This window comes from Gobio gobio (genome assembly GCF_949357685.1).
Source record: "Gobio gobio genome assembly, chromosome: 7".
NCBI classification, from domain to species: domain Eukaryota; kingdom Metazoa; phylum Chordata; class Actinopteri; order Cypriniformes; family Gobionidae; genus Gobio; species Gobio gobio.
This window is the reverse complement of record NC_137103.1, coordinates 54,513,230-54,534,985: the sequence shown is the minus strand read 5'-3', so window position 1 is coordinate 54,534,985 and position 21,756 is coordinate 54,513,230. Positions and strand designations below refer to the sequence as shown.

Sequence of the window (21,756 nt, the reverse complement as noted above, 5' to 3'; positions counted from 1 at the left end):
CGGCCACAGGGTTATGGAGGACCAGTGGAGAACCGGCCACAGGGTTATGGAGGACCAGTGGAGAACCGGCCACAGGGTCATGGAGGACCAGTGGAGAACCGGCCACAGGGTCATGGAGGACCAGTGGAGAACCGGCCACAGGGTCATGAAGGACCAGTGGAGAACCGGCCACAGGGTCATGAAGGACCAGTGGAGAACCGGCCACAGGGTCATGGAGGACCAGTGGAGAACCGGCCACAGGGTTATGAAGGACCAGTGGAGAACCGGCCACAGGGTCATGAAGGAACAGTGGAGAACCGGGCACAGGGTCATGGAGGACCAGTGGAGAACCGGCCACAGGGTCATGAAGGAACAGTGGAGAACCGGCCACAGGGTCATGAAGGAACAGTGGAGAACCGGCCACAGGGTCATGAAGGAACAGTGGAGAACCGGCCACAGGGTCATGAAGGAACAGTGGAGAACCGGCCACAGGGTCATGGAGGACCAGTGGAGAACCGGCCACAGGGTTATGAAGGACCAGTGGAGAACCGGCCACAGGGTCATGAAGGACCACTGGAGAACCGGCCACAGGGTCATGGAGGAACAGTGGAGAACCGGGCACAGGGTCATGAAGGACCAGTGGAGAACCGGCCACAGGGTCATGGAGGACCAGTGGAGAACCGGCCACAGGTTCATGAAGGACCAGTGGAGAACCGGCCACAGGGTCATGGAGGACCAGTGGAGAACCGGCCACAGGGTTATGAAGGACCAGTGGAGAACCGGCCACAGGGTCATGGAGGACCAGTGGAGAACCGGCCACAGGGTCATGAAGGACCAGTGGAGAACCGGCCACAGGGTCATGGAGGACCAGTGGAGAACCGGCCACAGGGTCATGGAGGACCAGTGGAGAACCGGCCACAGGGTCGTGGAGGACCAGTGGAGAACCGGCCACAGGGTCATGGAGGACCAGTGGAGAACCGGCCACAGGGTCACGAAGGACCAGTGGAGAACCGGCCACAGGGTCATGGACGGCCGAGGCTCATTGATGCACATGGGGAGCGAAGACTGGCCCGTGTGGTCCGATCAAACAGACGAGCTACTGGAGCTCAAACTGCTCAAGAAGTTAATGCTGGTTCTGATAGAACGGTGTCAGTATACACAGAGCATCTCAGTTTGTTGTGTATGGGGCGGCACAGCCGCTGACAAGTCCATGCTGACCCCTGACCCCGCCCAAAGCACCAACAGTGGCACGTGAGCATCAGAACTGGACCTGCCATCCATGTGGATGTTCCTTTGACACATCCCTCCTACCTAAGCATTGTTGAGACCATGTCCAGCCTTTCACAGAAACGGTATTCCCTGCTGGCTGTGGCTCTTTCAGCAGATAATGCACCGCCACAAAGCACAAATGCTTCAGGAATGGTTTGAGGAGCACAACAACGAGTTTGAGGTGTTGACTCGGCCTCCAAATTCCCCAGATCTCAATCCAATCGAGCATCTGTGGGATGTGCTGAACAAACAAGTCCGATCCATGGAGGCCCCACCTCGCAACTAACAGGACTTAAAGGATCTGCTGCTAACATCTTGGTGCCACACAGCACACCTTCAGGGGTCTAGAGGAGTCCATGCCTCGACGGGTCAGGGCTGATTTGGCAGCAAAAGGGGGACCAACACAATATTAGGCCATAATGTTATGCCTGATCGATGTATATGTATATATACCAGGCGGTTCAGAGTCTGCAAATGGCGGAAAAAGCTCCGCCTTTTAAATAAAAGAGCCAATCATAATTTGTAAAGTTATCGCATCACCTGTAGCTGCCATTAGAAGACAATAGTGATAGTGATGCTTGATTCAATTCAAATTCCTTCTCATGAATGGTGTGTTTGAGAGACGGGGCGTAAACTCACCACCACACATTTCCCCGTGTGTGTGTAGCACAGTGTGAGTATGGAGGCGTTCTGAGGGCGGTTTAACCAGCGTACAGCGAGACATTCGTCTGTCACCCACCGCACCATGCTGATATAGAGCTCACTGCACAAACACACACACACACACACACACGACAGGCTGTCAGCTCAAACATTATGAAGGTTTAGAAATTGAACTATTATGCTCTTTTATAAAGTCTTGATGTTGTTTTGGGCTCTACTAGAGCAGGTTTTCCTGCTTGAATGTTGATTATTTTCCTCAGAAACCGAGGAGAACGCGGATATGATGTCATCAACAGGCCACGCCCTCACATGTCCCGGTTCCTCGGGTAAAATAGCAATTTCTCACGATTTACAAATAGTTGGAAACATTTGTGATATTGTAAGTACTCAACTGAACAAATATAACACTGGCCTAGTGGTTTTTGGATATTTGACTGCAAAAAATGTTACATAGTGCAGCTTTAATGGTCTCTTGTAGGCCAGATTAACCAAACTCTCCATAAAACAATCAAAGCAAGCTAATAAAATAACATATTATACAGACACTTCATATTTAATGGTATTAGATGATTTGTTATTTGCAATAGATTACACTTTCAATAAAACATTTGCAATTGGTTTGTAAAAGGTGCTTTTCGTTGAATTTACACTGATTTGACCAGCATGCATCACCAAAAAACAAGTCTATGCAGTGTTGCCAGACGTACGATAATTATCATTGTGCAATAATTTTGACCTCTGTACGATCAATAATCCCATAATGTATGATAATTTCAGAAATTTGTGACACATGTTAAGACCCTGTCTTCTATTGTGTTCTGAGGGTGTGATTGGCTGCAGACAATCATGCCTAATTGATTAATTTATGGGCGGACACCTGCTCATCAGTACTTTCTCTGGGGGAACATCTCCAGAGAAGTTCTTTTGCTCCACTTTGTTGTTTTCTAGTTTATTTATCAACATTCCTCACCAATTGGATTATTATTTTTCCCTATGTTGAGGAGAACGTGGTGTTCGCATGTCTTACATCTCATCTCACGTTCTCGGCCAATCATCGAGGAGAGAATGACTCTCTCTCATGAGCACAAGTTAACATTCCTGCGATAGGTCGGTTGTTTCCAAGCTGAAGTTGAAAGTTTAGAAAATGAGTGCTGAGAAGAATGGTGAAGACATAGGAGAGGCGAAGAGAAAGGCAGAGAGAGAGAGAGAAACGTGCTGGTCTAGATAAATGGCTACGTTTGACTCGTGTACGATAATATTGAGCTTCTGGTACGATACTTGGACAATTTCCAATCTGGCAACACTAAGTCTGTGCAATGTCCTCATTTAGATAGACAAGTAAACGTGTGTGTTCCTTGTAAACCCAGCTAGAATACATTCAAAATGTCCCCACAAAAATGGCAGTATCCAAAATCCTTGTCCATGTGGGGACATGGTTTGGTCCCCATGAGGACCAGCAGCGTATAAATCACACTGTGATGTTTTAAAAATGGAGAACGTTTTGTGTGATGGGTAGGTTTAGTGTAAGGGAAGAGAATATACAGTTTGTACAGTATAAAAAGCATTATGTCTATGGGAAGTCCCATTAAACATGAAAACCCAACGTTTGTGTGTGCCATGAGTGTGTGTGCGCCATAAGTGTGTGTGCGCCATGAGTGTGTTTGCGCAATATGTGTGTGTGTGTGTGCATGTGTGTGTGTGTGTGTGCGTGCATGTATGTGTGCGTGCGTGCATGAGTGTGTGTATGTGTGTGGGTGTGTGCGTGTGTGTGTGTGCGTGCGTGCATGAGTGTGCACGAGTGTGTGTGTGTGCGTGCGTGCATGAATGTGTGTGCGTGCGTGCATGAATATGTGTGCGTGCGTGCGTGCATGAGTGTGTGCGTGCGTGCATGAATGTGTGCGTGTGTGCATGAGTGTGTGTGCGTGCGTGCATGAGTGTGTGTGTGTGTGTGTGTGCGCATGAGAGTGTGTGTATGTGTGTGCATGAGTGGGTGTGTGTGTGTGCGTGCGTGCGTGTGTGTGTGTGTGTGCGTGCGTGCATGAGTGTGCACGAGTGTGTGTGCGTGCGTGCATGAATGTGTGTGCGTGCGTGCATGAATATGTGTGCGTGCGTGCGTGCATGAGTGTGTGCGTGCGTGCATGAATGTGTGTGTGTGCATGAGAGTGTGTGCGTGCGTGCATGAGTGTGTGTGCGTGTGTGCATGAGTGTGTGTGCGTGCGTGCATGAGTGTGCGTGCTTGCATGAGTGTGTGTGTGTGTGCGCATGAGACTGTGTATGTGTGTGCATGAGTGGGTGTGTGTGTGTGCGTGCGTGCGTGCATGAATGTGTGTGCATGCGTGCATGTGTGTGTGTGCGTGCGTGCATGAGTGTGTGTGCGTGCGTGCGTGCGAGTGTGCGTGCATGAGTGTGTGTGCATGAGTGCGTGCGAGTGTGCGTGCATGAGTGTGTGTGCATGAGTGCGTGCAAGTGTGCGTGCATGAGTGTGTGTGCATGAGTGCGTGCAAGTGTGCGTGCATGAGTGTGTGTGCATGAGTATGTGCAAGTGTGCGTGCGTGTGTGTGCGTGCGAGTGTGCGTGTGTGCATGAGTGTGCGTGCATGTGTGTGTGCATGAGTGCGTGCGAGTGTGCGTGTGTGTGTGCGTGCGTGCATGAGTGTGCGCGAGTGTGCGTGCGTGTGTGTGCGTGCGTGCGAGTGTGCGTGTGTGCATGAGTGTGCGTGCATGAGTGTGTGTGCATGAGTGCGTGCGAGTGTGTGTGCGTGCGTGCATGAGTGTGCGTGCGTTCATGAGTGTGTGTGCATGAGTGCGTGCGAGTGTGCGTGCATCAGTGTGTGTGCATGAGTGCGTGCGAGTGTGTGTGTGTGTGTGTGTGTGTGGTGTACCTTCTCTGTAAGCCTTCGGGATGTGGGAGTTGTGTAGTGCGTGTGGATCCGTTCACACTGACCACATACAGGGTCACTTCAGGATTCACCTGTCCAGCCTGTGCCACACACAGGGAAAGGAAGTGAGATCCAGTGTTTACGGTCCCAGCCCTAACTAACCCAACTCAACACAGAGGCGCTGGACCAGTGAGCTGATGTTGAGAAGGGATCTGTACACTGGAGACTAAGAACAAACAGAGGCCGGTTAAAACCAGTGCAGCTCCAGATCCAGAGAGTCAGTTCATCACGAGCTGCTAACCTTTCCTAAGATACACCTTCAGGTTGAGGCAGACGGGTGGCCGGCTTACCTTCGGGTATGGATACTGTTGTCCGCGCGGGTAAAGCATCCCAGTGAAACGCGGCAGCTGCTCTCTGGGCACCAGAGTGTCATTGATGGTGAGAAACGCCAGATGGGAGCCTGATGGAGACCACCAGTGAGCAACTGAAGAATGTAAGACCTCCTCTAATAGCCAATGAGAGACACAGCAAACGTTGCGGTCAGATTTAATAGCAGTGATAATAGCAGTGGCATGGCTTGTGCTGTGGTGTGTTACCCTCATAAAGCCAGTCCGTCATGCCATTAAATATGAGGCCCTCTCGCCCCGATGACGTCAGTCTTAGAGAACTGCTCTTCACTTCGGGCTGATAGTAGATATTATTCTCAAATATGTATACCTGAGACAGAGAGAGAACAAGATGAGAGGACGCCACACTCATGGAAGAGAAAGAAAGAGAGCTTGGGTCACTAAAGAGGTCCTATTATGCCCCGTTTTCAAAGTCTTGATTTTGTTTTTTCATGCTTGAATGTTCAAAAAACACATTATTTCCTCATATTCTCCATTGTTGCGGCTCCTCTCTTCCCAGTCTGTCAGTAACACTCGGTTTAGTTACTGTCTCTATGAAGCCCCCACCTTCTGAAAAGCACACTGTGCTCTGATTGGTCGGTTGGATGAGTGTGTTGTGATTGGTCAAGTGCTTCGAGCGTGTTTGAGAAATTCACTGCCATTTTAAAAAGAAAGGAGTTCTTTAAAGTCACCTTGAAACATAAGTTGTGATTGCTCTTTTTCCACCTATTGTGATGTATATCTGAGTGAAACGGCTTCTGAAATTAGACAGGGCGGGGCTTGATTTCGTCCTTAGGGAATTGATTGGATCGATGGAAGTTGGGCGTTGCTAACAAAATGGAGGAAACGAGTCCTCGCGTCTCACGTCATAGCACATGACAGGAAGAGAAGCAAAGCCGTTTCGAGGTGGGAGGAAAGGTTAACGTTTTTGATTAAAGATTATGACGCATTAATTTTTTTTAAATAATGAAGTGCACAGATAAATCATTTATAATAAACATTACAATATTACATAAAAAATAAGTATGGTAAATGTTTTATTTCATGGCGACTTTAAGAAATGAATACATTGTTTCACTTAAAAAAAAAACTATTTTCACACAAAATCGTTAATATTTCTGAACTGATGCACTATGTAACTTTTCCGTCCGCTAGAGGTCGCCTGTTCAAAACAAAGGCGTAGTTTTATGACGGCAGGTTTGAGCGCAGAATCGCGGATATGATGTCATCGACAGGCCACGCCCTCACACGTCCCGGTTCCTCAGTTAAAATAGCAATTTCTCACGATTTACAAATAGTTGGAAACATTTGGGATATTGTAAGTACTCGACTGAATAAAATATATAACACTGGCCTAGTGGTTTTTGGATATCTGACTGAAAATGTTTTACATAGTGCAGCTTTAAAGGGTTAGTTCACCCAAAAATTATCATTAATGACTTCCCCTCATGTCGTTGGACACCCGTCAGACCTCCGTTCATCTTCAGACACAAATGAAGATATTTTAGTGTAAATCTGATGGCTCTGAAAGGCCTCCATTGGCTCAATGCACTTTACACTCTCAAGACCCTTAAAAGGCACTAAAGACGTCGTTACAAAGTCCATCTCACTACAGTGGTTCTACAATAACTTTATGAATCGATGAGAATAGTTTTTGTGCGCAAAAAAACCCCTAAATAACGACTTAAATATATATATATTTTTTATATATAATTTTTTTTATTCAAGAACCATACAAATATACAAAAACCTTAAGGAAAACATTAGAGTTAAGACATAAAATACATTTGTATTGTATTGTGTGTAGAGGGAGTGGCCTCGTAGGGCAGCGAAGCAAGTGCATTCTGGGAGTTGTTGTCTTTCATCCACATGAGACAAAAATACATTTTCTGTCTTTTCTCAGTCTAGAAGGCACCAAATTCAAAAATAATTTCACATTTCTACTGCATAAATGACCCAGTTTAAATACAAAGCTTAATGCTAAATCACTGAAGTTACCCTTTAATGACAGAATTTTCATTTTTGGGTGAACTAACCCTTTAATGTGTTAAAATTGCAATTTGAGTTTATTTTCAATGTACAAGTCATCGTCTTGACTAGGCTGCACAATATAAACACTAAAATGTTCACTGTAAACTTTTGTTCATAAGTGGTTTTGTTTCACCTACCTCTTAAACAACCCCTCCTAATCAAACCACCACAGTGACTACTAGCTGGCCTCCGTTACACTAGCATATGACCAATGAACCAGATATTAATATTATACCTGACTAGATGAATAGTTAAAGTTTTATGAAACCCAAATGGCATAGGGCAGTAATTTTCAAAGCATTACACTCTAAAAAAAAAAAGGTTCTATATTGCACCAAAAATGGTTCTTGGCTCGTAATCATAGGGGAACCTTTTTTAGTGCTATATAGCACCAATTTTGGTGCTTCAGTGGTTCTTCAGCGGTTCTTCAGAGGTTCTTCAGCGGTTCTTCAGAGGTTCTTCGCCGGTTCTTTGACTAAGGTGCTATATAGCACCTCTGAAGAACCGCTGAAGAACCACTGAAGCACCAAAATTGGTGCTATATAGCACTAAAAAAGGTTCCCCTATTACGAGCCTTTTTTTTTTTTAGAGTGTATGTGTTTCAAGCCTTTCAATTTCCATGTGCACATGTTTGTCCAGCAGATGTCCTCAATGCAGTGCTTTACATGGAGTTTGGCTCAGTCGATTTCAAAGATTCAGACTTTTTCCCCCCATTACTCTTCACTCCAGCACCTCAGAAACGAACGGTTGACTCCCAGCTTTAGTTTTCATTTCTGACTGCAATTTAACTGAAGCACTGACAGTGACTTCAATGGCTGATGTAAATACATATTCCAGTGGCACTTTACTCTTGTTTCTTAGAAGAGAGAGGCTACTTTTGACATATTTTCAATTTTTTATATCTCTTCTATACATATCAAATTTTCATGTGTTCTTGATACACTGCACTATATATGGCTTTTCTGGCTCTTTCAGTTTCACATCAGCGTATGAATTTAGTGTGTTTGGTGCTGGTCTAGTCAGTAGACCAACATGGCTAACCCTAACCAGCATGGTTTTCCTGATGAAGCTGCTTGACCGTGAGTTTCTTGATGGTTAAGCTTTAGATGGTAAGCCTGGTAGGCGACCAGCACTTTTTAACAGGGTTGAAGTGTAACACAGACACACATAAGCTTGAATAATGGTTTTCCTGCTGTTTTTATTCCAGTTACTGATTACCTAGAGAAGTCGTGAATCACACCGCTAGGATAAATGAGCCATTGAATACTTTCTTTACAATACCTGAAGACTTGTAAAGGGCGCATCCCAATCAGCTCATAATTAGGCGTTTAACCCTATTATAATTGTTAGGATCAGCATTCTCCCCTTAAAAAAGTGATCAGGCAGCAGTGTTAATTTTGACAGCATATTTTGATTTAGTTTTAGTCATAGTCTTTTGACTAAAATGCCATTTAGTTTTAGTCATATTTTAGTCACCTGATTTGTTTTTAGTTTTAGTCTAGTTTTAGTCGACTAAATATCATAAGATTTTAATTCTCTCTAAGTCTCCTAAAATCTAATGAGTTTAGTTAAATTGTAATACATTAAGCATTTAAGCATTACATAACCAACTGTCACTTGAACTGACATTTTGACATAATTTTGTTTTTGACATTAAAAATACGCGAAAGAGCTCAATTCACTTTTTTTGTCTGTTTTTTAAAAACAGCTATATAGTTTTTATAACTTTGTATTTCTGTTTTAGTTAGTATATCATGTTAAGCTAAAGCGTCAAATAAGTTTATTTTTTTATTTTTTTTTATTTCAGTTAACATTTATTTAATTTCAAGTAAAAAAATTTTTTTTAATGGTTTTAGTTAACTATTATAAGCCTGATACTTTATTGAATGTGTGTCAAATACTGGTCTTTCCTCCTGACTATGAATTAAATGGGAATTAAATTAAATACAGTTATTGTTTAAGCAAAAACGAATATATAATGCGTGACTTTTAATTATAATCCAGCTGGAAATACACAGAGACTCTTATTTTGAAATCTCGCCTTACTATTGCAGTTGCAGAAGCTCATTCAAGTTCAGATGAGGAGATAAAATGCATTGCATTGTTACAACCGTCTAAAACATATTACTCTATAAACATCGTAAAGTAAACATTGTCATTATTCATCAGCATTAGTTCATAAACAAATGCCTGTCATAAATGTGTGTTATTGATTGATTGAGCCGCTCTGGAGCTGGATTGGGGATGAGCCGTGTTTTCCAGCGGTTAGATCAGTTCAGATCAAATGTGCGCATCTGTTACACAGGACATCAGTTCTGACTGGATCTCTTCCCTAATCGACCCTCCGTAACATTATCGTCTCGTTTTTATTTGTTGACGAAAATGACAGTTGATTTTCGTCATAGTTTTTGTCATCCAACACTAGTTTTTATTTAGTTATCGTCTCGTTTTCGTCAGTGGAAAAAGGTTGTTGACGAAAATTATGACGAAGATTATTCGTCAACGAAATTAACACTGTCAGGCAGACCAAACCGTAAGTCGTAGAGACTTGAAACTTTGAGGGATGGTAGTACCCGACCCGTCTACAACCTCACCAAGGCTCGCCCCAATTGGCCTGACGGTGGCGCTACAGCGATCAAAATACGAAATCACCCTAAACCGTAAATCGAGACACTCAAGACGAACACATCTCGGATTTAAGCAAAATTTCCGGATATTTTGAAGAACCTAATTTTGCAAACTAGTCCAAGGTTTTTCCCCATCGGAACCAAACCAGTGCAGAAAGATTCTGTGTCGAAATTTCGATTCACATCTGCGGTGGGACCCAAAACATTCAGTGGGCGTTGCCACTTTTACTAAAAAGGCCATCACTCTTGAACGGAATAAGATAATTTCATCAAACTTGGTACAACTATGTATGTGCTCAGTGTGTGGTTGCATGAAAAGGGACGCTGCGACTGGCCACTTGGCACTATAAAATAAAAAAACACAGCTATAGCTAACAGTCAGTCTCATTGACTTGAAAACTTTGTCCAAGGTGTCGTGATTTATCTCCGAGGACATTCACGTTTCTCTAAAAAACGGCCGATACAAGGTCTATCAGATCCATCAGTCTAAGGTTAACGGAGGCCGATTGGAACGACACTCACTGGGTCTCTGTGTTTGCAGCCCTAGAGGCCTGTGAGAAATTCAAAGTAAATATTTTTCTTTCTTTTTTTGGGTGCGTAAATTATTGTATAGTACGCGATTTTTCACACATGCACACAATATTCATACCATATGATATAACTCTTCATTCTGAGCACTGCTGTCAATGAAACCATTCGGTAAAGAGTGGAGATTATTTGAAAAACCTACTTTTGCAAACTAGTCCTAGTTTTTACACTCAAACCACTGCAGCACAATTCTCTGGACTCTCTAGGTCACTAATACATTTTTTTTTTTTAAATGTTGAACCTTGGCATTTCGGTAAACATAACACAGTCATTTAAAAATGGGTGTGGCAAAATATACCTAAAAGTCTATAAAACCTAAACGGAAACTCAAAACTTCACGAGCATTATGAGACATATGATTCTAAACAAGCATGCCTACTTTTGTGGAGATCGGACCATAGGTGGCGCTATAACTGTTAAAAATCTTCCATAGTAAATTGCCTGTATTGGCTGTAAATGGTCTTTTCTATCTCTGATCTAGGTTGTTATAGGCTTGCTAAATAAACTTAAGTGAGTGTGCTGTTATACTCTGTCTTTACAAGGCTAAATGAAACATAATACCTTTTGTACATGTGCTTAAAGCACTTCAACCCCTGATAACTGACTAACAGAGACTTTATAAAAAGATGGTGCACTCATATGGGAGAAAGTGCAATGCAAAATATGATGGAATATGTCCCGCCTTCTAAATAAAAGAGCTAAAAGAGACAAAATATCTCTAATGTGACTTCAGGTGGTGTGATGTTGAGCGTGTGTTTTACTCACCAGCTGTTGGCCGTGATTCCCCCATGATGCAAACTGTAGAGCACAATCTGAGACCTCTGGAGGATTCAGTTCATGCACTTCCCTGCACACACACACACACACACACACACACACACACATACAAACATTCACACAAATAACAGTTCTCTTACGGCATGCACATTACGTGTCTGTGTAGTCAAATCAGCTTTATTTTTGTAGCGCTGTATACAATAGAAATGTATAATACCGTGTTTGTAAGTTGTAGATCAAGTAAGATGCCAGGTAGGAGTATCGATACACCTGAAAACAACACAAGACAACAACATTTATGTCTATACAACACTGAACACACTGCAAAAAAGTATTTTCTTTCTTACAGGAAAACAGGACAAAAATACTAAACATTCTCACATGAAGATACGTTTACTTGAAAAGCTAAATTCTTAAGATTTTAAGTCTTGTTTTCTGAAAAATTTGTCAAGTTTATGCTTTAAACAAGAACAGGTATAATGCATTCTATCTTTTCATTAATATGAAGCTAAAATGCATTATAATATTTGCAGATTCCTACGACTGAAATTGGTTGTTTGTCATGTGTTTTACTTTCTAAAGGTGTAACAATTAATATATAAGTATTATTATGTATTATAACTGCGATTCATGAGATCATACAAGGCATAATTAATGCATTAAAATAGTAAAATGTTAGCAAAGTATGTGCAAATGGGTCCAGAAAAATAATCTTGTTTTCCCTTTGAATTAAGTTGATTTTTCTGACACCACTGGCAGATATTTTTACTTGTTTGAAGCAAAAACTCACTTAATTTTGATCAATTATTTCAGTAAACAAGAGTTAATATCTTCAGTCATTTTGCTGCTTCAGTAAATGTGTCTTGGTTTAAGAATGTTTAGATGTTTGTACTAGAAAACAACAGAAATACTGAGGAAAAGTTAGTTTTGCTTGATTTGACCTGTTGTTTTATATATATTTGCTCTTTTATAAACAAAATCTCCCGAGAATAATTGTGACCTCTGACCTTTCTGACATCATACGCCAGTAACACGTAGTTGAGGTCGGGTGACACGGCAAACTTGGAGGCCTTGAACTCTGCCTGTGTGAAAAAAGTCTCGTTAGAACCAAGCGGCTCCTCCCGCAGTTTCTCTTGAAGCCGATACGGAAGTGACTTAAACTGCAGTTCATGGACTGGCCACTAGAGACAGACTCCAGAAGGAGCAGAATCTCATTGAGCTGATGTTAAAATGCCCAACTTTACAGCAGAAGAACACATGTTTACAATCTGGGACACATTGTGCTTTTGGTCTATACGGCTAATTTTGCTCTTCATGACGACTGTGAGGAGGGTGGATTATTTTATAACTCATTCGTTTACATTATATAAAGCCTTAAAGTTCTGCATAATTAAGGGCGTGGCCACTTTGAGTGACAGGTGGATAGCCATTTATCTGCTGTCTGTTAGTCATCACATCAGCTCAGCTCCGCCCACGTCCCGCCTCTTTGCCCATTTTCCGTTATCCGGGAGTGAAACGCTGACAAGATGGCGACGGCCAGCTCGACCCGACTTTACGCTTCAAAACTGCTCTTCAGAATCATATGGGTCTATTGTTGGAACTGATTATTGAATTATTCAGTACAGTGATGCTGCTGGCAACCAATCAAATGTTAGAAGGTTATCCTTCGACAGTCAACATTATGATGCTGTAGTGTGAGTTTAACATTATAATTGTTAAAAATATTCATACTGAGAATAGGAACTGAAAACCACTGACCATTGACCAACACACACCTGCTCTAAAGTCAATAGTGCAGTATTTATTGTGTTATATAAAGAGTGTGTTCGTAATATGAGCCTATAGGCGGTGCACAACGCACACACAGGGACGTGCAGCACACACACACACACACACACACACACACACACAAATAAAATGATTCCTCTCTGGAGAAGCGTTCAGTCTCGCATGTAAATAGTGAATCCGTCATGGTGCGAGCACAACTGGCTTTTAAAGGGAAAGGGAGATGAGACTCTGATTGGTTTATTGCACGTTACGCCCAAAACACACCCATGACACATTAAGAGACGAAGGACGACCCTTTTAGACCATGCGCCGGGCATGCCGACCGTTTTTTCTGTCGTTAAGTGGATTCGGACTCGCCCTAAGAGCACCTGCGCCATGTGCTTTAGACCATGTGATGGTTAAAATAGGGCCCAATTACACTATGAATCTTCACAGTCTTCTGACATTTGTTATGCCATCCTCTTTAAACATTACAATGCTCATGATTCTGAGGATGGATGCTTGTTTCTCTGGCGTAGGCCTACTTTTGTTACTGTATGGAGTTTTCTCATTTGAAGTATTTGTTTCCATTGTATAACACTACTCACAAAAGTGCTGTTTTTCATTAAAACCTCCGTCTGATTGGTCTCCATGTTCAGCATCTTCAGATCTCCGTCTCTGTCCCTGTAGACGAGCTGATGAGCTGAAGAAGAAACACATTCACACACACACACACACACAGCACATACTGTGAACAGCAGCGTGACATTCTTCTTAAGGGCTTTTTTCACACATTCATCTTTTTAATGTTGCTGTTTGAGCATGGAAAAGCTCTGCTAAGTCCCTGAAACGCCTCCATTGAGGTCTTGAGTTTTCTTCCGGGAACCAACACGTCACTATATTCCTCATTTAAATAATGAATATGCAGAATAAAGGGGCGGGGCCTGATTGGGTTAGTTAGTAGTGTGTTGAAACTGGCCGTTATGGTAAGGAGCGGGGCATTTCCCAAACACCAATCACAACACACTGCTCCAGCTGACCAATCAGAGCACTTTTCAGAAGGCGGAGCTTCATAGAGACAGGAACTAAACAGAGCGTTACTGACAGACTGGGAAGAGAGGAGCCGCAACAATGGAGAATATGAGGAAAAATCAACATTCAAGCAGGAAAACCTGCTCTAGTAGAGCCCAAAAACAACATCAAGGACATAATAGGTCCTCTTTAACCCTCTGGGGTTCTTCATTTATGGGTCACACTCAGGACCTTCGGGTCAAAAATGTTAAAATTAAGATAAAAAAGATCAATGAAATATATTTTTGTTCAATAATATTTTTTCTTTTCTTTTTTGGTGTTTTGAGATAATTTTATGATTTATAATTAATATTTATGCAATAATTATGACCCATTTTTTCCCATTGAATATAAAAAAAAATTATATATATATATATTTTTTTTTTTATTAAAGCTGCATTTAAATTTAGAGTCAAGCCTAGGCCTCATGAAAGCAATTTTTTAAATGAGATCGGTGCCATCCGGTGGACACATTGAGCATTTTTATCACGCAATAGCACATTTTTACCACTATAGTGGATCTTGCGTTTTTATTAAAAAAAAATGTAAAAAAATCGTAGCTTCATCGCAATCGTTTGAAACTTGGTGACTTTATTGGTACTTGGTATATGAACACCCAAAAAAATGATCGGTAATTTTTGACCCGAAGAACCCCGGAGGGTTAAAGAGTCTACATATGTGTTTACAGACTTGTGTGTCTATTTGACAAGTTTTACTAATGTACTGAGATTGAGATGGAGGTTGTGAATGTGAATGTGATCTTCCTCACCAGAAACCCACTGAGCTTGGAGATCGTGATCCTGCAGCTCACTGGACAAGAGGTCATCCAGGGTCAGACGGGATCCCAGACTGTGGTGAGTATCACCTGAGACCATTAACACACACACACACACACACACACACACACACACACACACACACACACACACACACACACACACACACACACACACACACACACACACACACACACACACACACACACACACACACACACACACACACACACACACACACACACACACACACACACACACACACACACATGCATGAGCATGTTCAGGATAGTGGAGTGTGTAAGTTAGAAATGCCACATGAGGTCTTGATCTGGCCTGTGCAATTTAAAGACCGATTCGTCTAAATGTCACTGACTCGCCTTTGCTTTTTCAACATTATTAGTTAGACCGCACATTCTCCTCCTATGGAAACAAAATCTCCTCCATCTTTTTATGACCGGCTGAGAGATGTAATGAACTTCACTGACTTGGAAAAAATAAGGTATACGATAAAGGGCAACACTGATGCATTTTTTATGAGATCTGGGGTGCATTCATTATCTTGAGTGGGATTCATTTTTTTCACTAATCTCCTGTACCTTTATCCTGTTATTATTCTTAAAGTTCAATAAACTGAATCAGACCTGAATCTGAACTCACTCCCTCTCTTAATAATTCCCTCCCTATCCAAATAACCTGTAACCAATTGTTTTATTTCACTCATGCTAAGTCCTTATTTAGATATGAAAAATATTAGTAAGGAATAACTGACTACTATAATTTACTTTTCTAATCTTTCATGGCCCGCACTGCAAAAAAAATGATGTTTTTCCTCAGTATTTCTGTCTTGTTTTCAAGTACAAACATCTAAACATTCATAAATCAAGACACATTTACTGGAGAAGCAAAATGACTGAAGATATTAAGTCTTGTTTACTGAATTATTCATCAAAATTAAGTGAATTATTGCTGAAAACAAGAAAAAGTATCTGCCAGTGGTGTCAGAAAAGTAATCCTGTTTTTCCTGTGAATTAAGTTTATTTTTTTGAGCCATTGGCATATATTTGTGCTTGTTTTCAGCAAAAAACTCACCTTATTTTGACTAATTTTTCAGAAAGACTTAAAGGGTTAGTTCACCCAAAAATGAAATTTAGCCCATGATTTCCTCTCCCTCAAGTCATCCTTTAGCGTTATATGACATTCTTCTGTCAGACGAACACAATCAGAGTTATATTAAAAATGTCCTGACTCTTCAAAGCTTTATAATGACAGTGAATGGTTGTCATTTTTGAAGTCCATAAAAGTGCATCTGTCCATCATAAAAGTTACTCTTTTAACGCAAGTTGACTCGTGCACCGCTGACGGCTGGAAGCTAGTTATTTTAGTCTATAAAGTTTTAAATATGGATATTTTTCTTACACAAACGCGCCACTTCACTTCAGAGAGCCTTTATTAACGCCCTGGAGCCGTGTGGAGCACTTTTATGATGGATAGATGCACTTTTATGATTGATGGATGCACTTTTATGATGGATTGATGCACTTTTATGATGGATAGATGCACTTTTATGATGGATAGATGCACTTTTATGATGGACGGATGCACTTTTATGATAGATAGATGCACTTTTATGATGATTGATGCACTTTTATGATGGAAAGATGCACTTTTATGATTGATGGATGCACTTTTATGATAGATAGATAGATGCACTTTTATGATGGATTGATGCACTTTTATGATGATAGATGCACTTTTATGATGGATAGATGCACATTTATGATGGATAGATGCACATTTATGATGGATAGATGCACTTTTATGATGGATGGATGCACTTTTATGATGGATAGATGCACTTTTATGATGGATGGATGCACTTTTATGATGGATAGATGCACTTTTATGATGGATGGATGCACTTTTATGATAGATAGATGCACTTTTATGATGGATTGATGCACTTTTATGATGGATGGATGCACTTTTATGATAGATAGATGCACTTTTATGATGGATGGATGCACTTTTATGATGGACAGATGCACTTTTATGATGGATAGATGCACTTTTATGATGGATGGATGCACTTTTATGATGGACAGATGCACTTTTATGATGGATAGATGCACTTTTATGATGGATGGATGCACTTTTATGATAGATAGATGCACTTTTATGATGGATTGATGCACTTTTATGATGGATAGATGCACTTTTATGATGGAAAGATGCACTTTTATGATGGATTGATGCACTTATGATGATAGATGCACTTTTATGATGGATAGATGCACATTTATGATGGATAGATGCACTTTTATGATGGATGGATGCACTTTTATGATGGATAGATGCACTTTTATGATGGATGGATGCACTTTTATGATGGACAGATGCACTTTTATGATGGATAGATGCACTTTTATGATGGATAGATGCACTTTTATGATGGACAGATGCACTTTTATGATGGATAGATGCACTTTTATGATGGATAGATGCACTTTTATGATGGACAGATGCACTTTTATGATGGATAGATGCACTTTTATGATGGATAGATGCACTTTTATGATGGATAGATGCACTTTTATGATGGACAGATGCACTTTTATGATGGATAGATGCACTTTTATGATGGATAGATGCACTTTTATGATGGACAGATGCACTTTTATGATGGATAGATGCACTTTTATGATGGATGGATGCACTTTTATGATGGACAGATGCACTTTTATGATGGATAGATGCACTTTTATGATGGATGGATGCACTTTTATGATAGATAGATGCACTTTTATGATGGATTGATGCACTTTTATGATGGATAGATGCACTTTTATGATGGAAAGATGCACTTTTATGATGGATTGATGCACTTATGATGATAGATGCACTTTTATGATGGATAGATGCACTTTTATGATGGATAGATGCACTTTTATGATGGATGGATGCACTTTTATGATGGACAGATGCACTTTTATGATGGATAGATGCACTTTTATGATGGATGGATGCACTTTTATGATGGATGGATGCACTTTTATGATGGATAGATGCACTTTTATGATTGATGGATAGATGCACTTTTATGATGGATAGATGCACATTTATGATGGATAGATGCACTTTTATGATGATAGATGCACTTTTATGATGATAGATGCACTTTTATGATGATAGATGCACTTTTATGATGGACAGATGCACTTTTATGATGGATAGATGCACATTTATGATGGATAGATGCACTTTTATGATGGATGGATGCACTTTTATGATGGATGGATGGATGGATGCACTTTTATGATGGATGGATGCACTTTTATGATGGATGGAGGCACTTTTATGATGGATGGATGCACTTTTATGATGGATGGAGGCACTTTTATGATGGATGGATGCACTTTTATGATGGATGGAGGCACTTTTATGATTGATGGATGCACTTTATGATGGACAGATGCACTTTTATGATTGATGGATGGATGGATGCACTTTTATGATGGATGGATGCACATTTATGATGGATGGAGGCACTTTTATGATGGATAGAGGCACTTTTATGATGGATGGATGCACTTTTATGTGGACGGATGCACTTTTATGATGGATAGATGCACTTTTATGATGGATGGATGCACATTTATGATTGATGGATGCACTTTTATGATGGACGGATGCACTTTTATGATGATGGATGCACATTTATGATGGATGGATGCACTTTTATGATAGATGGATGCACTTTTATGATGGACGGATGCACTTTTATGATGGATAGATGCACTTTTATGATAGATGGATGCACTTTTATGATGGACGGATGCACTTTTATGATGGAAAGATGCACTTTTATGATGGATAGATGCACTTTTATGATGGATAGATGCACTTTTATGATGGACAGATGCACTTTTATGATGGATAGATGCACTTTTATGATGGATAGATGCACTTTTATGATGGACAGATGCACTTTTATGATGGAAAGATGCACTTTTATGATGGATAGATGCACTTTTATGATGGATAGATGCACTTTTATGATGGACAGATGCACTTTTATGATGGATAGATGCACTTTTATGATGGACAGATGCACTTTTATGATGGATAGATGCACTTTTAAACTTCAAAAACAATACAACCATTCACTGCCATTATAAAGTTTTGAAAAACAGGACATTTTAAATATAACTCTGATTGTGTTTGTCTGAAAGAAGAATGTCATACACACCTAGAATGCCTTGAGGGGAGAGTAAATCATGGGCTAATTTTCATTTTTGGGTGAACTAACCCTTTAATATGTAAGACATTTTGCTTCTCCAGTAAATGTATCTTGATTAAAGAATGTTTAAATATTTTTACTGGAAAAATACTGAGGATGAAAATCAATTACAGTTACGTCAAGACGTGTCAGGTTTTTGTCCTAAAAATGCTTTTGTGTGTATTTCTTAATTTCTTAAAACTTAAAAAAAGAAATAGTTTGTCACTATTTTACACATTGTTTAGCTTTGTCCGTGTCTTTGTGGGTTTTGGTTCTTTTTTATTTTTCATAAATAAATTTACGTTGCTTCTCAAGTAAAGATATCTTGGTTTAGGAATTTTTAGATATTTGTACTGGAAAACAAGACAAAAAATTCACTTTTACAGTGCAGAGTCAATTTGTCAGACATTTGTCAGGTTTTTGTCCTAAAATGCTGTTGTCTGTAAGACTAATATCTTAATCTCTTAATTATTTTACATATTTGTTTTGCTTGGTCAGTGTCTTTGAGGGTTTTTGGCTCTTTTGCTGTTATAGTCTGTAAGAAACCATAAAATACCGGAAATAATTTGGCGAAGTGATACATGGAAGTGTAATGCGGTCAAAACCTGCCTGGAACTACTTTCAGAACTACTTTCAGAATCAAGCATTCAGCCGTGTGATATAACAATTAATACTTTTTTCTTTATTTACAAACCTCAAAAGTGAGGTTAAGCATGAAAAACCAGACATTTGCCAATGAATGTGGAAACACACAGACCTTTAGACAGCAGAAAGATGGACAGACCGATCAACGACAGCACAAACGCAATGACCAGAAGTGAGATTCCCACACCCTTCCAGTTCATTTCAGAGGAAATGCTTCCCACATCCTACAGAGAGACAAGAGGAGACATATTTCAACCGTATTAATCCATTTGATGACTGTAGATGACACATTCATCTTTAATCAGAACGTGTAGGTGCCCATATAGACTGTTTCTGAGTCACTGACTCTGTTTACTTGCACAAGGAAATTCTAATATTAAAATTAAGGCCTTAAAAAGCTCTTAAAGGTGCAGTGTGTACATTTTAGCGGCATCTAGTGGTGAGGTTGTGAATTGCAACTGCCCACCCCTCTCTTTTGAAGCACATAGAGAAGCTACGGTGGCCGACACAGGACAAAGATGTCGTCGTCTGAAAGAGCAGAGAGTGACTAGCGCTCTGTAGAGAAGTTTGTCTGTTTAGGGCTACCGTAGAAACATGACGGCACAAAATGACGCCTTGTGTAGATAGTGTGTGTAGATAGAAACGGCTCCATCTAAGGTAATAAAAACAAAACGGCTCATTATGTAAGGTCTTTATACTCCACTGAAAACATAGTTATGTATATTATATTGCATTTCTGTCAATAGATCCTCATATCCTGTTGTTCCCAGTTTTGTCAATATAGTGTACATAACATTAGTGGTCTGAAGGAGAGGAGATATTTGTCTTTAATGACTCCTTTTTATTTTCATGATGCACTTTGGTCATTTTGTTAAATATAGTTTAATGTGCTCACATTTACTGACCCAAATATACAGCATTATTTACTTCGAAACTGTGATAACCAGTCCCTCCAGAAAAACGCGATTATGCGATCGCATGATTTAATGCCAAAGTCTGCATATTTAGGCGGGGGCCGCATTTTTTCAAATACGCCGCACTTTCGCCGCATAAATTGCCTATTTCCGCGTGCAAAATATGTGGGGCTAGCTGCATGATTTCATAATCCCCGCATTTTCATTGCGAAAAAAGTCATATATATTAGCAGAAAGTTGAAAAATGTTTCTTTACTTCACACAAGAGCCGCCATTTCCCCCTATTGCCATGGGAACGTTTTGAAGTGACGTAATTACCCGACGTGAACGTCATCGAAAAGCTGAAAACCCTGTGGTGAAACCATAGATATCGGTGAAACCATGATGAAGCTCACACATTCCCATCTGCCAACAAAAATAACAGCAAAAGACCAAAGCAAAGCAGTTTCCCGGTGTGTTGAACGATTTCAAAACACCGCATCATGAAGCTTCGAAGCGTGAGTCGATTCAGTGGTTTGGAGCGTTATGAATCAGTGAGTCGATTCAGTGGTTTGGAGCGTTATGAATCAGTGAGTCGATTCAGCGGTTTGAAGCGTTATGAATCAGTGAGTCGATTCAGCGGTTCGGAGCGTTATAAATCAGTGAGTCGATTCAGCGGTTTGGAGCGTTATAAATCAGTGAGTCGATTCAGCAGTTTGGAGCGTTATGAATCAGTGAGTCGGTTCAGCGGTTTGGAGCGTTATGAATCAGTGAGTCGAATCAGCGGTTTGGAGCGTTATGAATCAGTGAGTCGAATCAGCGGTTTGGAGCGTTATGAATCAGTGAGTCGAATCAGCTGTTCGGAGCGTTATAAATCAGTGAGTCGATTCAGCGGTTCGGAGCGTTATAAATCAGTGAGTCGAATCAGCGGTTTGAAGCGTTATAAATCAGTGAGTCGATTCAGCGGTTCGGAGGGTTATAAATCAGTGAGTCGATTCAGCGGTTTGAAGCGTTATGAATCAGTGAGTCTATTCAGCGGTTTGGAGCGTTATGAATCAGTGAGTCGAATCAGCGGTTTGGAGCGTTATGAATCAGTGAGTCGATTCAGCGGTTTGGAGTGTTATGAA

General features: G+C 40.7%; 1 protein-coding gene across 1 annotated transcript in view; it reads right to left on the bottom strand.

Annotated features, from left to right (window-relative positions):
* The window catches only part of LOC307128849 (inactive dipeptidyl peptidase 10), a 51,644-nt gene that overhangs the window by 20,872 nt on the left and 9,016 nt on the right, over positions 1–21,756 (bottom strand). The window contains exons 2-11 of the mRNA XM_079820858.1: positions 19,849–19,960; positions 14,806–14,901; positions 13,574–13,668; positions 12,206–12,280; positions 11,416–11,468; positions 11,187–11,268; positions 5,386–5,506; positions 5,140–5,294; positions 4,793–4,890; positions 1,888–2,011 (exon numbers count right to left, since the gene is read on the bottom strand). Of these exons, the coding sequence (XP_079676984.1) occupies positions 1,888–2,011; positions 4,793–4,890; positions 5,140–5,294; positions 5,386–5,506; positions 11,187–11,268; positions 11,416–11,468; positions 12,206–12,280; positions 13,574–13,668; positions 14,806–14,901; positions 19,849–19,960 (1,011 nt within the window). The remainder of the gene's footprint in view (positions 1–1,887; positions 2,012–4,792; positions 4,891–5,139; positions 5,295–5,385; positions 5,507–11,186; positions 11,269–11,415; positions 11,469–12,205; positions 12,281–13,573; positions 13,669–14,805; positions 14,902–19,848; positions 19,961–21,756) is intronic.